Source organism: Nelusetta ayraudi, unplaced genomic scaffold, assembly GCF_046127955.1.
Source record: "Nelusetta ayraudi isolate G7.1 ecotype Tasmania unplaced genomic scaffold, CSIRO-AGI_Nayr_v1 ptg000004l, whole genome shotgun sequence".
NCBI lineage: Eukaryota > Metazoa > Chordata > Actinopteri > Tetraodontiformes > Monacanthidae > Nelusetta > Nelusetta ayraudi.
In genome coordinates this window covers 6,041,596-6,057,466 of record NW_027466054.1, presented here as the reverse complement: position 1 = coordinate 6,057,466, position 15,871 = coordinate 6,041,596, and the positions used below count along the sequence as shown (strand labels likewise).

The 15,871-nt window shown below is 43.1% G+C and overlaps 1 protein-coding gene across 2 annotated transcripts; it reads left to right on the top strand.

Moving 5' to 3' along the window:
* The first annotated feature begins 8,892 nt into the window (after nucleotides 1-8,892).
* Nucleotides 8,893-14,670, top strand: gtf2e2 (general transcription factor IIE, polypeptide 2, beta). 2 transcript variants are annotated; one of them, XM_076031110.1, is made up of 8 exons: nucleotides 8,893-9,133; nucleotides 9,514-9,668; nucleotides 11,770-11,852; nucleotides 12,341-12,448; nucleotides 12,589-12,771; nucleotides 12,879-12,972; nucleotides 13,734-13,849; nucleotides 13,983-14,670. In XM_076031110.1, exons 2-8 carry the CDS (start codon nucleotides 9,515-9,517, stop codon nucleotides 14,100-14,102), a joined length of 858 nt encoding a protein of 285 aa, XP_075887225.1. In that variant the 5' UTR covers nucleotides 8,893-9,133; nucleotide 9,514; the 3' UTR covers nucleotides 14,103-14,670. The 2 variants fall into 2 exon arrangements, with proteins under 2 accessions (XP_075887225.1, XP_075887217.1); XM_076031102.1 differs by having other exon boundaries at nucleotides 9,510-9,668.
* The last annotated feature ends 1,201 nt before the right edge of the window (nucleotides 14,671-15,871 follow it).

Here is a 15,871-nt window from a genome sequence, read left to right as displayed (position 1 = left end):
CACAATGTAACTGTAGAACTATAGTGTGTGCATTACATAGAAAATTTAAAATAAATGTGAAATCATTTTAAAATCATATAATATCTTCAGTGTAAAACAAGACCAAAACCTTGAAAATGGTTAGTACTCCTGAGATGGTGTTTTGTGCAAACTTACAAACATCCAAAATTGGTCTGATACTGATTACTTGTTCAGATTTAAGACGTGTCTTGGACTCTCGGTTAAACATAGTTTATTATGCACATTACAAGACATCAAAAGGCACTCCAGGAGAAAAAAAGTTCTAAGATGTTTGCTGGATTTTCAAATCTGGTTTGAACTATCCACAAATTGACAGAAGTGTTCTGATCAACAACTTTCTGACTTTAAAGTGTTTTCTGAGGCCTGGTTCTCTTTTTGATGTCCGTCTGTTGACGCACTGCAAATCACGTCCATCAAAGAGCAACACTATCTTCCTTGCTTAAGATGATCGTTTTGGAAATGTTTTGCATTTGTATTGATTTCTGATGGCCCTCCGATGAACTGGCGACTTGTCCAGGGTGTGCACTGCCTTCGCCCCAAGACAGTTGGGATAGGCTCCAACAGGTATAAAAGATGGATGGAAGGATGGTTTCCGATGAGGAGAATGTCACCCCTGCCATTGACACAGCGCCCTCAGATGGCCTGGTGTTGGAGTTGTACAACAGGTTGCCTGCCCAGCCCCCTCACACTAATACATGCATGTCCAGTCCCTCGCTCAGCTAATAGCTCAGCCACTTTGTCTCCTTCTCACCTCCTCTGACGCCGTTGGTCTCTTTGGCAACTCTTTTCACCGCAAACTTTGAGACTAGTTAGCTTGTCCACTCCTTACAGAAATCTTTGAAATCTTGGAGTTGGGAGGGTTTGAAAAAAAAAACAAACTCATCTTTGGAGCTTCAGCCAACTCTGCTTTATCTAGGCACTTGCAGAATTGTAGTCATATTTTATACAAAGATCATGGATCTCAAATAGCACGTCTTTATAGCTGCTTGCTTCACACAGATTTGAAACAACTTGTGCAACTCGTCGCTGTCATATAAATGTGGTAACCCAAAAAAAGGTGGGCTGCCCTCAAAAGTAAAGCTGTCATGGTGGAGTTGCCGTAGTTTACAATTTGTAAGAATTCCAAACCCCATCATTATGGGTTTTTGTCTGTATGAAAAGCAACTTGGTGTATTCATGATTGTCACAGGCTGTTACATAAAGTGCACTTTATCTTTGTTTGTGTAACCCCCTGCCATTAGTACCACCAGAGTCACCCGCAGAGTCTTGACTCTAAAAGCTGTAAATATGCACATTTTTTATTAGGCTCCACTCATGAAATACAGAAGGATTTGATGCATTTAAAATTGTCTTTCATAATGTCTTTGCCACAAATGAAAGCTTGTGAACGCACCTCAGAAACTTCTCATCATGAAACATACAGTTTGATTTGTATTGTGGCTCAGATAGCTCCGGTGTTTTGCAGACAGCGTTCTGAACATTCCGCTTTAGTCTGGGGAAAATGAATCTTGCGCTTTACCTGTCATTTTGGACAGCTAAATTGGTGTTTGTAACACAAACAACTCTCTCTCTCTCTCTTCCGGCTGTAGAGAACGACCAAAATAAAAGAAAGCAGGAGAAAGAGTAAATGAGGCACAAGCAGTGAAAAGAGCAGAAAAGCAATATATCAAAAGCTGCCTGATTGCAGCATAGTTCATTGTGTAGTGTTGTGCACAGTCCCGGCTGGCAAAAAAGGGACACGCCGCTGAAAAAAAAAAGTGCACATGATAAAACAAACATTTGCATCACAAAGCAACGGTTGACACATACGTTTTCTGATTCTCGACGCCAGCGACGGTCAACGCTTCTCCTCCAAACACTGCGCCTCTGCTAATTGTTTGTTTCATACCGAAAGGAATAGATTGGGACCAACTGGTGACAGACTGGAGGCGGACAAAGCTCGGCTGTATCCAGCACCATGAAGCGTTTGTTTTTGTTTTCACCCACATTAGTCACATGGGTAGGGAACAAAACAGAGTGAAAAGATTTGTGAAGGAACGCCTGGTCCGCGATTGTTTATCTCGAGTTTCTCAACAAGATCATTTGTACTGGGGTCGGTAGGCAGCACTAAATAAGCCGCGGCCAACTCTAAACATCACTTTAATATACTTTACAAAATCATCTTTGTAATGTGTTCACTCCTATTGACGAATGAAGGACTATTTAACAAAGTGATTGACTAATATAAGGCTCAGCACCATTGAAAGAATTCTCTCTGTGATTTGCTGATGTTTCGATGTTGATCGTGAACGCATGTGAAAGGATGCAATGAGAGAATAAAGAATGGGATTCTGGGGAGAGCTACACGCTGAGGGCGTGAACGGGCGCCAGCGTGCTTTGATGTGCACACCCGCGGCCATACATCAGTGGAAACGATGTGTTTGGAAGTCTTAATAGCGGATGTTATCTTGATATGCACACACCCACGTAGACACACGCGCCAGGGCCGACATTACGGGCCCGCTCCTCAGGAGTCGGCCCTTCTGTGACATTTGGAAAGGGCAAGTGCAGCATCACTCAAACGGACGGGCGCGCGCGCACGCACACACAGGCGCGTACGCGCGCACACTTTGACCTCCGCACCATCAGGTGTCAGCGTGGGCCTGCACTCCACACAGAAGCCCAATCCGCAGATTAACATCAGAAACCAGGATTAGCTTGCTCCCGCGGGGTTTGGACAGCAAACACTCATTTCAGCTGGCTGTCTCACCGAGCTTTGGTGCAGCCGCACAAACCGCAGAGGCACGGTGTCTCACACACACACACACACACAGACAGACGCACACAGACATACACACACCAACACACATGTGTGCAGTCATGACACAGTCATGAGCTATCGTTTGGCATTTGATGATGAAAGCTGATATCTAAGCAGTGGTTCAGGGGGCCCTTTTCTGTGGATAAACTGAGTTTCAAATAGAGCCGTCCAAACCCCAATGCACACCTGTGCATCTCTGACTTCCAAATTCCACTGCAGTTTTAATTTACTCTGACTACATTTAATAGTAATACAACAGGTTTTAAAAAACAAAACAATAAAATACTCCTCTTCCAGTTTCTCAGGTGCACCTTGCGACTTCTGGTTGCCTCATAAAGTTGCCGCTGAGTATATATATATATATAAAAATATCTGCTTCAAGGTTAGAGTTCATGAGCATTCAGACATGCTGTTCTGCAGACTCTGGTTTTAACCAGTGGTCCTTTCACTTACTGTTGTCTTTCCATCATCTCCAACCAGACTGCCCATTCTGACCTCTAACCCCTGACTTCAACGAGGCATTTCCTTCCACATAGCTGCCGCTCACTGGATTTTTTTTTCTTTCCCTTTTTGCGACCATTCTCTGTATACTCTAGAGATGGCTGTGATTGCCATGCCACATTCAAACCCATTTCAGTCCCCTTTCTTCTCCATTCTAATGAGCGTGAACTTCAGCAAGTCTTCTTCACCACATCTACGATGCCTAAACACATTGAGTTGCTGACATGCAGTTGGTTGATTTGCTGTTTGTATTCACGAGCAATTGAACACTGTGCCTAATGAAGTGACCGGTGAACGGAGCGAATAAAGTAACAAACTAGCTACAGCGGAATTATTAAGAGTTTTTTGTGTGACTTCCTAAAGCCACAGCCACTGTGCAGCGGCGTTTATCGTCGTGTTTCACATGGATCTTAGGCCTCCAGTGGCCTTTTGCTCACATCAAAATATTATTCAGCTGACAGTATTTTTACAGTTTGACAGTATTTGCAAACCAGCATGTCATGTGATGCACATCGATCATTCAGAATTTTCTCAGTTTGCTATTCCAGTGACAACTTCTGTATTTTCTCCAACTTCCCTGGAAGCCACTTTGACATGCTGAAATGCTCGGGGGATGGTGAGAGTGTTTATGGAGCGACTTAGAGGTGATCCCACGCATTAGCGACCCTGAGAGAATGTTCTCCCCTGATAAACGTTCCTCTTTTTTCCCCAAAAATTTATGTCAACACAGAATGTGAGTCAAAGAATGTCCCATTCCCCTGTATTCCACGTCTAACAACACAGTCTGAAGCCTTCGGCCATTTGACTGCGCATCAGATGGAAAACAAAGGCACTGGGTTGGGTTGAAGAGTTTCATTCCCTCCTATAAATATGCCATATTCATGAAAATGTTCCCATTTTTTCAGTGGCATTAAAAGCGCACAGTTCATCATCCAACTTTGGCAAAAGGCATCCGTGGCGCTCAATCTGGGAATTTATTTCCGCAACAAAGTACAGAGGATGTTCAAAAAGCTGCCTCTGCAACAAAACTTTGCCCCATCCTTGAGTGTTTGCGATGCCTTACGTAACGATGGCTCACCAGCCTGCACCTGGCTGCCTGCGGGACTTGTTCAAAATCCTTCAGAGGCCGTCTCTTCCCTCTCTAAATGGACTGATTTAGCCGAGGATTGCCTGCCTTGACCAGAGCACTCCTCACCAGTCAGTCAAATTCAGATCATTGATTTCTCTGACGCAAGGTTTGAGGAGAGGGCACGAAAAGAGAAAAGAAAAGGTGGAGGGGGGGGGGGAACCTTGTCTGAACAGAGCCGCAGACTGCCGACCTGGTCGGAGCGTAACAGCGTGTCAGATCTCCACATCTCCTCTGTTAGACACGCTCTCAGCCGCGATCTCCTCCATTTATCTTTAACTAGGAAATGTGTATGCATCCCTAACGGTTGGCGGAGGGGATGAGCCACAGCTCGCTCTGATAGCGAGGGGTCAATACGGCAGGTTTGGCTGTTTTTATCTTCTCTGTCTGTCTGAGGGGCTGCAGCTCCTGTGGTTCGATGAGTCACCCAGCAGTCTGCGGTGGGCAGCAAGTGTTGCTCTACTGCCATCCTGTGGTTAGTGGAGCTGGAAAAAGTTTTTTGTTTTTTTTGTTTTTTCAGGAAGTTATCTCAGTACAGCAGCAATCACGTATTCCTCTTATGTGCGTCTGTGTGCACTTTACACATGCACTTGATCCTCAGGCTCCCTATCCGGGACCTCAGGGACTCTAACTACACACGCACACATGCACATGCGCACACGTACATACACATACTGCAGTGCCCATATAGTACGTATGTAAACCTAACTGTACAACTAGCTGTATGCTAATTTTTGATTTGTTAAACGAACAAAGCTCACACAAAGTCACCATGGTGAATGCATTTTGTCTCTTTCTATCTGTCTATCTACCCCCCCATGTATCTCTATCCTAATATATAAAATATATCCCCACACAGAATGAACAGTCTGACATTAAATTGTCACACAGACCTGATGTTGCATTGTTTCAGTTTCACACAGGATAAGACCAAGATTGGCCAGCTAACATCTACAGCACTGAGAGTTATAATCAGTCAATCAAAACGCTTTGTTTGTACCAGAAGGGATCAATCATTAGGCACATGGAGTCACATAAACATCCATATACAACACGACGCAACCAAATGTATAGTCAAGTTTGTCTTTTCTTACAGACCCGACAATATATTCTGACCAAGATGTGACAGCCATGTGACCATGACTTTCATGTGATGTGTGTGTGTGTGTGTGTGTGTGTGTGTGTGTGTGTGTGTGTGTGTGTGTGTGTGTGTGCGTGTGTGTGTGTGTGTTTAACCAGACACATTTTCTACACTGAGCATCATGAGGTCCTTCAGAATCTGTAAGCGAAGACTGTAAGTGCTGAGCTGAGAGGCAAGTGCAAAATACACACACACACACACACACACACACACACACACACTCACACACTCACACACACACACTTGCTTATGCTCTTGTAATTGAAAGCTGTCAGTCTGAGATTTTCTCCTGCACGGGGATTTGCTCTGGTTGGTTGCAGCTCCCCTTTGATATTACTCCTCACCTTCAGATTATAGGGGTGGCTCTCTCTCTGTGCGTGTGTGTGTGTGTGTGTGTGTGTGTGTGTGTGTGTGTGTGTGTGTGTGTGTGTGTGACTGCACTAGGGAACACAAACCTTCTCTCATCCCTCTCCTGCACTGAACTCTGCTCGCGGGCTTCCAGTGACAGTGGACGAGACTATCTCACATGACTTTTTTACCAAACACCCCAATGGCAAACTAAAGCTGAAAATGCACAGCCTGGAGTTGACTCTGAATGCATGGGCTGTAGGTTGACCAAATAGCTGGAATGTGTCTGTAGGCTGGTAGGCTGAACAATGATGCGTTCCTTTTTAAGTCTGGCTATCTCCTGATGCCAAACTCCTCTCTGTTTCTCCTCCACTGCCTGTCTGCTATTTCTAAACAGTAAAATTCATTCATTATGGATTATACTCTCAATTAGATTTGCACATATTTAATCATTTATGTGGGCTGACTTCTTTGAATGGCCTGCTGAATCATTAGTTATGAGTTTTGAATATGGTAATTTGTTCTCTGATGCACACGTGCATGGGAGGGTTGAATAAAGTGATGGCTGTTTTCATGTTTTCCCCTGTACCTGCCCATAATAAGGGTGAGATATGTCCCAATCTAGGGCCATGTTGATTTTCTTTTTAATGATTTAAATCTGGGAGACATGGCTGTGCAGTGGTTAACACATGCACATCAATGGTTGTTTGTCTTTCTCTATGGCCCCGCAATAAACTGGCATCTTGTCCAGGGTATAACACCCGCACAGCACCCCCGGCTGAGCCAGACTGCAGTAGGAGCAGTAATAAGATAGATGGATGGGTGATTTAAACCTCAGTTTGGACCAACGGTACTCAACAAAATTAGGCCTTTGCATGATGTTAGTATTTAATTGTTTCTTCTCTTTAAATTGTGTGACCTGTGCTCTGCTGCGTTAAAGACGTTTTCAAATGAAAGAAAGCATAAAAGTTGCGTGACTTCTGTCACTAGTGGGCTGCAGTCTGAGAGGTGGATTGTTGTTACTGGAAATTTTTTCACAAGGCTCAGGCGAATATGTGATTCTGTTACACATTTGCATGTTTTTCACAGTTCAACATTGCCAGGCCACAAAGATGAAGCTGAGGCAAAAATGGTTTATGGTCTTTTGGGTCCGGTCAATGTAGAAACTGCCAGCATAATAGTTGGCAGGTGAAACAAATTAATGCTTAACATTTGTTTGGTCGTATAAAAGCACAGGCAAAAGCAAACTTTATGGGCAACAGTGCATTTTGCACTCCAATTTATGTTTGTCAATCAAGTTGATATACTGTATAACACATTGAGCCTTTAAGTTTCTATATGTAGGAAGGTCTTTCAACACCGTCCTAGCTCGGCATAATTTTCCAAAGAAATTTAGGAAACTTCAATTATGCTCCATCCTGTGCCAACTAATTCAAGCGTGAAAGCCTCTGCATGTGCAGAATTGAGGACTAATTTAGGAAAAAAAAAAATCCCCAACATTGCGCTCTTACAATTTCATCTTAATGTCACGTCTCGTTCTGTGTCTCTGTTGCTCCAGGGTACTGAGTGCTCCATACGCTTTGGTGACCTGGATATTATATACAGCATTACCTCTGTAGTTGCACTGCCATCCATTTTTCTTCTGCAAAGTCCAACTCTATCTGCTCTGGATACTTTTATAGCCGCCAGCTCTGAAATGTGGGCATTGTCATGGTCTAAGTACACTGTTGCCAGTCTCGCACAAACAGCTCAGAATGCAGTAGATTAGATTTACTTTTATACTAGATATAGACCAGCTTAGAATTGTTATAGGAGTCTTGTGTCATGGCCCAACCTGCTTTCCCACTTAACAAATAGAAATAAAATCTGTGATCCTGCATGAATCACATCCAAATTCAGGGAGATCTGGAAACTATTCACCCATAATTGTTTTCCAAAATGCCCCCAAGATCCTACTTCTTATCAGCTGTCAGACAAAAAAAATGGCCCTGTGGAGCGTCTCTGAAAATGGTTGTAATGAAAAAAAAAAAACAACTATTAATGATTTTCTTTATTCTGTGGGGAGAGCAACTTTCACAGCTTTATATTTCCCCTGTAGTTAAACTCTACAATAAAAAAAGGAAAAATGTGTGTTGAACACAGAGGATTATCCCTCCATGTTCATCATTATTTTTTATTTTTTTTATGTTTAACTCATTAAGCCAAGAGAAAAGATAAGTGTCTCCATATTTTGGCTCTGTTGGATTTTTTTCTAAATGAAAGACTTCAAGCTTCTGTCTGAAAAGGATGTGGAATCAGGCTTGTTTTCATCTTTACCTGTTCACAGCTACAAAGGTGCAGAATCTCTTCACGCACACAGTGACAGGTGGGTGCATTTTCATCATTCCAATTTAAAACATCCTGCACACATTCCAGATGCCGTGTGTGTACTTCACACCGTTTTTCTCGTTGTACCCAGGCTCTGTGGAGTTTTTGCTCCCTCTTTTAGAGGGTGCAGTTTGGCGTTTCTTCAATTATATGTATTCCTTAAAATAACCCTTTTTGGCTTCCATTATCGAAACAGACTGCTTTTAAATTCACCGGTACAGAAAATGTACAGTTGTACTTCGCTTGGATAGCCACGCGAGGGTGTGACGCAGAATGCGTTGCGCCGCTTGAATCGACTGAGAGGGACCGAAAATCCACCTTATTTCGTTCCCTGAGGCAGAGCAACTCGGAACGGCACTTGGTTGTTTTCGAAGGGCTTGGGGAATGGTTTGAGATCATATGGACACGAGCGCGTTAACCAAAGTCCTACTTTGCCATTGAACCAGAGGAGCAAAAATGCTTGTGGAATATCTGCATTCCACCACCAACAACCAGTGTGGATACGATGTAGCTGCATATCTTAACCTACAGATGGCGGCAGTATGCATCCGCAGAGCCGTCAAGCCTGGCAACTCGAACAGAAGAAGAAGAACTGACGCTCGCGTTTTGTCGATGACCGAAAACTCGAACAAGAGACGGAAGTACAGCATGAGAGAAAAAGAGAGAATTTACGTGAAGTTTGTTGGCTAACATTGTTTGCCGGACAGCAGTATAGCCGCTGGTCAAAGGGGCTAATTTTTTATTTTTTTATTTTTTGAAGAAACCGCATCCGTGAGAGAATTTTGGACCATCCCGCCTCGTTCTCTGAGAAGAACAACAAACCGCCCAGGTATTGTCGCAGGGATACAGGTCGGCCCCGGCGAGCTAGAGCTAGCCATCGATACTCCATGTAGCAAACTAGCCACGTCCTCTGAAACACTGATCACTAGAACTTTTTTCTCACAATTTAGGCAATTTAAAGTCACCCGTTTAGCAACAACGCGAGACAAACTCACAATGGCAACAGTACTAAAGCTACTAATGTGTGTTTTTAACCCTATGGGCAGACAGAACAGACAACCTGTGTGCTAATTAAACGTTAGCTGTGATGCTGTGCTTGTTCTCCGCTCTTACCATACTATCTACACATTTGCCTTTGACTCTAACACATTGCATGTATTTCTGGGATTTTGGTTCCCCTTGTAGCTGATTTTGTTTCCTTGTAGCCAGGATGGATCCTGCCCTGCTGAGAGAGAGGGAGTTGTTCAAGAAGAGGGCACTGTCCACTCCGGCTGTAGAGAGAAGACCAGCCAGTTCAGAGTCTGGGTCACATAAGAAAAAGAAGCCCAAAACTGACAAGGAGAGCTCCTCAAAACAAGGTGTTGGTAAGTGAAGAACTCGTTTTGTAGTTGACTAAATGTCGTAATGCAAATGGCGCTCGAGTAAAAGCAGTAGTTGCAGTTTAATAAGTCATCATCAGCTCTGGCTAATACAAATTATTTATTTATTTATTTTCCGTACGTTTGTTTTTCAATTATTAGGGCTATGCTAGTAAAGTCACTTCCGTATAATTCAAATTACGGAGATGGCATATCTACACTAGTACAGTACATCCACTGTAGGAAGTGACTCTTGATTGAGTGATCATGTTCGCAATCATCTTCTTCCTCATCCCTGTCATCAGAACCTTAGTTGCCCTACAGCTCCTGAACTACATCCGAACAAAGAAAAGTTAGCTACAAAGCAATACAATTTGCATTGGCTGTCATAACGTTGGAACAATTAAAAATTCTAATTCAGAGTAAAACTAAGCTATGTGGACGAAATTCCAAGTGAGACATCCCCTCTCCAGCAATAGTATGCACTAATATAGACTATATATATGTATGTGTGTGTGTGTGTGTATGTATGTGTGTGTGTGTGTATATACATATATATATATATATATATATATATATATATATATATATATATATATATATATATATATATATATACATATACATATATATATATATATATATATATATATACATATATATATATATTTGGCATTATTAAAAGTATATCTAAGATTGCTAGTTACATGTATGAGTGCCAGGTGTGAAGGGATTTCCTACTACAGGACCTAGGCGTTGGTCAATATTAGATATTACAGTCATATTTTTTTTTCACAATATTGATTATCAAACAGTATCATGGGACTTGTGATTTGAAAAGAAAATGCACACGGGAGTGTCGTGACAGTGGCAAGATTTGCATATGCAAGCAGCTTTTCATTTTTCAGATAGAAAGATAGAATACTTGCTTGCTAATTTGGTAACATTGTGGCTTTAAGCTTGGGGAAAATGCAGAGCCCAAGAATTTATAGATCTCCACAAGATCAGTGTTGGTAAACCAGTCTGCCTCTCTGAGTACTTTTAAGTTGTCTCATTGTCATCCCAGTTCCCTTTTTCTGGTGAGCAGACTTTCCGCAAGGCAGACCGTTGTGTGCCTGGCTCAAGTGAGACGCAGCTTTTGTTCCATTACTACCATTTATTTCCCCAGGTATTTATTTACCTGCTTTCCTGGAAGTGCAGATAGTTTTTCAAACTCTGAAACAAATTCACTGAAGTAGCACTGTCGTCTTAGATGACCTCAGTGTCAGGCTTTGTGCCAATGTGGCCTATGCCAAAAGCAGCCACTTTAAACTCCTAGTAAACCGAGCTGTCTGCATTAACATGGCAACATCGTAAGAGGCGTTTCAGATTGGAGACGGCCTCTCCTTTGGTCGGCATCTACACTCTGGTGATGTGCTAGAAATTTGAAGACTGGCACGCCTGCTCTTTCTCAGGAGGTATCAGTGTTGCCATTTTCCAGACGGCGAGGCGACATTTTCTTAGCCTCGCCTGCACATCGTTTGTCACCAGTTCCTGCACTCCTACTAATGCTGCAGGTGACAGAAGGTCCTGCCCACACCATTAATCATTTCTGTTTCACCGTCTGTTTCCCAACTTTAACTGATGGTCTCGCCCCAGATCACTGACATAGTCTGCACCGGCCCTGCACTAATAGTCATTTTTATCCAATTACTATAGATGCGTATGCTCTCATGCTTCTATAGAGCGCCAGTATTCAAAGTTATTGAAATAATTGACAGTTTTAAGGATAGAAGTCCTTCTTTTGAAACTGTTACCAATAAAAACTAATTGCAATCATTCATCTCTTGTGCTTACTGTCAAATATAATTTAAAAACGTGACTGCAACATTGCTGGTTGACCACTGCCACTGTTATCTGTATAGGAGAAGAGTCAAAGTACCACATTAGGGGAAAGGATGGCAGAAAGCGTGAAGGCTTACATTGTTTTTTAGCATTTATGGGGGTAGAAAATATGTAAAAAAAAAAAAAAAAAAGATCCTTCTTTCTCTAAGATGAGCAACCTGCAGACCTGGGTGTTGTGTTACATTTAGACTGTTAAAACCTCCTTTACTCTTTTTTCCTCCAGAGTCCGGTAATGGCAGCTTCAACATCAAGACGGGCTCTGGGTACAAGTTCGGCTGCTTAGCCAAAATAGTCAATTATATGAAGGTATGTCTCCGCGTGAACACATTCTTGATCTTTCATATTTGTGTATTTATTTATACATCTTCAACTTGTTGAGTCCGAACAAGAAAATTTTTTATGGGAGAAGTGAATTTGTTGTCATTTGAATTGATTTTATTTATTGTGTTGGTTCAGTGGTCACAAGCATTACCAGCTCGCAGGCCTCTTTTCATAAACACTCGTCGCTCTTTGAGAGTGTAGTCTGTCTGTTATGCCGTCCCAGTGAGTCAGTTGTGGCCACATGGCAACACTTGTGGTCCAGACTCAAATAAACTGTCAACCGCCTCATCTGTCACAGTGCAACTGACTCTCATGTTGACATATTTTCTTTCAGTAAATGCACTTGTTTGCCATGTCTGACCGCAAACACACAACCGATGAGGGACTGACAATCGTGTGCACTTCAACCAAGAGCGTGTGTGCGTTCCCCTTTTCTTTTCCGAGCTCTTTGAACTTTGCATCTTCAATTGCAGACGAGGCATCAGAATGGCGACACGCACTTCCTGACCCTGGAGGAGATTCTGGATGAGACCAAACTTCTTGACATCAGCCTGAAACAGAAACAGTGGCTCATGAATGATGTGCGCACAATTAAGTATTAAGTTGTGTCCTGCACCGTTTACTCACAAACGTGTATACATTTAGGAGTTCACTGTACAGCGAAATCCCCTGAAGGTGTCGCGACCACTCTGACTCCGTGCGCTGTCTTTGTCACGCCAAGGCTTTGGTCAACAACCCCAAAATCGATGTGCGCGACGGGACGTACGGCTTCAAGCCCAAGTACAACCTGAAGGACAAGAAAGCTCTGCTGAGACTGCTGAACAAACACGACCAGCTGGGCCTCGGAGGGGTGCTGCTGGACGACGTGGAGGAGGGGCTTCCCAACTCAGCCAAGGCCATCAAGGTCCCGAGCAACAAATACCAGTTTTAGTCAAGCGAACTGAGAATACAGATGAGATAACTTGCCCTCATAGACCGAACATCACGAGTCAAAACATTGTTTGTTTACAGGCTCTGGGGGACCAGATCATCTTCGTGACCAGACCCGACAAGAAGAAGATCCTGTTCTACAACGATAAACATTGTCAATTTAACGTGGATGAAGGTGAGAACTTCAGATGGGTGGATTCGCTCTTGCTGTTAGTTTTGACCTCTCCGTTTGGAAAGACAGAGCTTTCATCAGAAGGACTCCACTCTCCATATCTGGAACACACAAGTGGTTGAAACAGATGTGTAGCAAAATGTTGCGTAGTAAATGTAAAGTTCCAATAATAGAATACGGCACCGAACGGGAACAAGGAAAAACAACATCACATGTACATGAGTCAGTTGAACAGAGCAGATCCAAGGTTGCATAACCGTCCAATCTGAGGGCCTCCGGCAGGGAATTACACATTTTGGGGCCCCACATATACAAGCCGGATTACATACATTTCCAATTCTGCAACAGTTGGAAAGTTCATGCTAAGAGGATCTCGGACTCAGAGGCGGTGGGAAAAGCTAAAAGGAAAGAAATATAACATGTAAGGTAGCACAAACTCAGCAATAAGAAACTCAGTCCTGGCAGCCAGCAGCCAGTGAGGGTCCATGTGAATTGGTTTTTCAGGGGTTCACATCATCTGAAATGAGTTGAAGTTTTGCATGAGCAATTGTTGGAAGTTGGTGAATTCTGCCTTTAGTGGCTCTCGATTTCAGAGGTTTGGAATAACCAGAGTGTTATCCGTGCGTGAATGACCTTTTCTAAGTCTGTGAGAAGAGCCGACGTATCCTCAAATATCAGCTTCAGGAGGTTTCCTTTGAATTTCAGGTTTTTTAAGCATCCACAACCTGCTGTTAGATTGTTGTTTTTTTTAATGCATCTTGCAGAATTCCAGAAATTGTGGAGGAGTGTTCCAGTTGATTCCATTGATGAAGAGAAGATTGATGAGTACCTGAAGAAGCAAGGAATTTCCTCCATGCAAGAAACGGGACCAAAGAAAGTGGTCAGTGTCACCGTCTCTCCAATCTGACGTGTTTATTTGCTCTGAACTTTAAAATGTCAAACATTTCCTCCATGTTTTATATCACTATTCTAATTCTAACTTTTTACCTGACTGCTTTTCTGTGTTTTATCAGTTACCTGTCCAGAAAAGGAAAAAGCAGGCCGGGCAAAGAAAGCGACACTTCAAGGCACACAACAACCACCTGGCGGGCGTCCTGGAGGATTACTCAGATGGCGTTCCTGTGAAGAAGTGAAAGTTCTCTGCGGCTCGCTGTGACGGATGAACAATCTGTAAATACGAAACGGCTGGAGATGCAGAGCGGGATCCTGCTGTGACACAAAGGCTCCTCCCCCACCGCGTGAAACATGTTGGATTGCTATTGAAAGGCTGCCTCGTGCGCGACCCCTTCCTTCTGTTGGGCCGCTCTCAGTGGTCCAGTGTTGAAGAGTGAAAAGCTGCTGAGCTTTATCGATTTGTTGCTGAATTTAATTCTCTGTCATAGACAACTAAAGGAGGTCCGAGCTGAGAACAATGAAGGACGTTGAGAGGCCCTACTCTTCCCGTACCTAAATCAGGGGTTTGAATAGTGTGAAAACCGTTTTCTTTCTTCTAGTTTTCTTTCTTTTATTTTGAGTTTGTACAAAGAGCTGCGTGGAAATGGAATGTCTGAGAAGAAGAAACGGGAACGCAGCGGCATGCCTGAAATGTCTTGGAAAGTCAAAGTACCGCAGTCCTTTCTCTTTCTCTCCACACAACAACCCCAGCGGTTCCACTCACAAGAACAGTTTGAATTTATTTTAATAAACGAGTAAAACATTGAACTTTCTTGTGACTTCATTCGCAAGCTAGCGGCGCACAACAGATTGTTTTTAATTGGTCTCAAACTTGGATCGCTCAGTCTGCTTTCTTTTTAAATTAGAAGCAAAAAGGAGTCAAGTGGTGTGAGCTGCTGAAAGAGGATGATGACAATATGGAGCAAGCGACTGCAAGACTTGCTAAAACAATTCACTCCTCTGCAGCAGTTTAAAAAGAAGTTGGCAACTTGGTTTTGTATTCATCTAGTTTGAGTGTGACGAGAGTTTCTCGAAGCCCTGCAGTGCATTGTGGCTAAACATACTGATGATGGTGCCGTGATGCACGGCTAATGTGGCCTCCTGCCCCAATAAGAAGCCTGTAAAGGCTAAACTGAGTCAAAGATGTGAATTGGTCTGCTTTAACATGATTGGTCTATATCGCATCATCTCATCTTAAATGAAATCTTCTGAAAGGGGTCCGCATATGAAATACTTAGCATTTAGCATTTTTTGTGTTACCAGCATGGCAACTGATACACACAATACTAAACATGACAACTGCTGCATTTCTACGTGGGCTGGCTTTTTCCGTGTTATCCTAGCAACGCCTCTGCAGACATTATTATAAATGAGGGCGAGGCGTCGCTGCATTGGAGCTAGTAGCCATCTGGCCAATCACAAGGGAGTGTGCAGTTCCAAGACAGAGCTTTTTAAGGCCTGTACAGGCAGAATTAGGAGTTTTTCAAATAAACAAACCTTCATTTTTGAAAATAAATCAATGTATTAAATCTACCATAATAGGGTCACTTTGAAGCAGCTGCCCTCAAAACTTAGTTAAGAAGTAACCAGTAGCGATGGCCTTTGGACTTTGAAATGAGGTGGAGTAAGATGTTCCTAAAAAAAACACCTGAGTCCACAGCTGGATTTGTGCAATGAGCAGCTTAGTGACCTGTCACCACAGGGCCAGCCACTGTTATCCTCTGTACTCTGTTGCATTCCTCTGCGGAGAGGACAACGCTCCTGTGCATTAACACAGAGCACTGACTGGTGGTCTGTTTGTTATCCCTGCGTCATTGCTGACTTGCAAGATAAGATGGAAGAAGCTCAGCAGGTGAACGAGGCGTATGATCGAGAGGGAATTAGTGACGAACCGTGCATGCAAACATTTTCCCGGGGAAGTGTCCTTAATGTCTTTTGAGTGAAGACATTAAAGACAGTGTACGGGCTC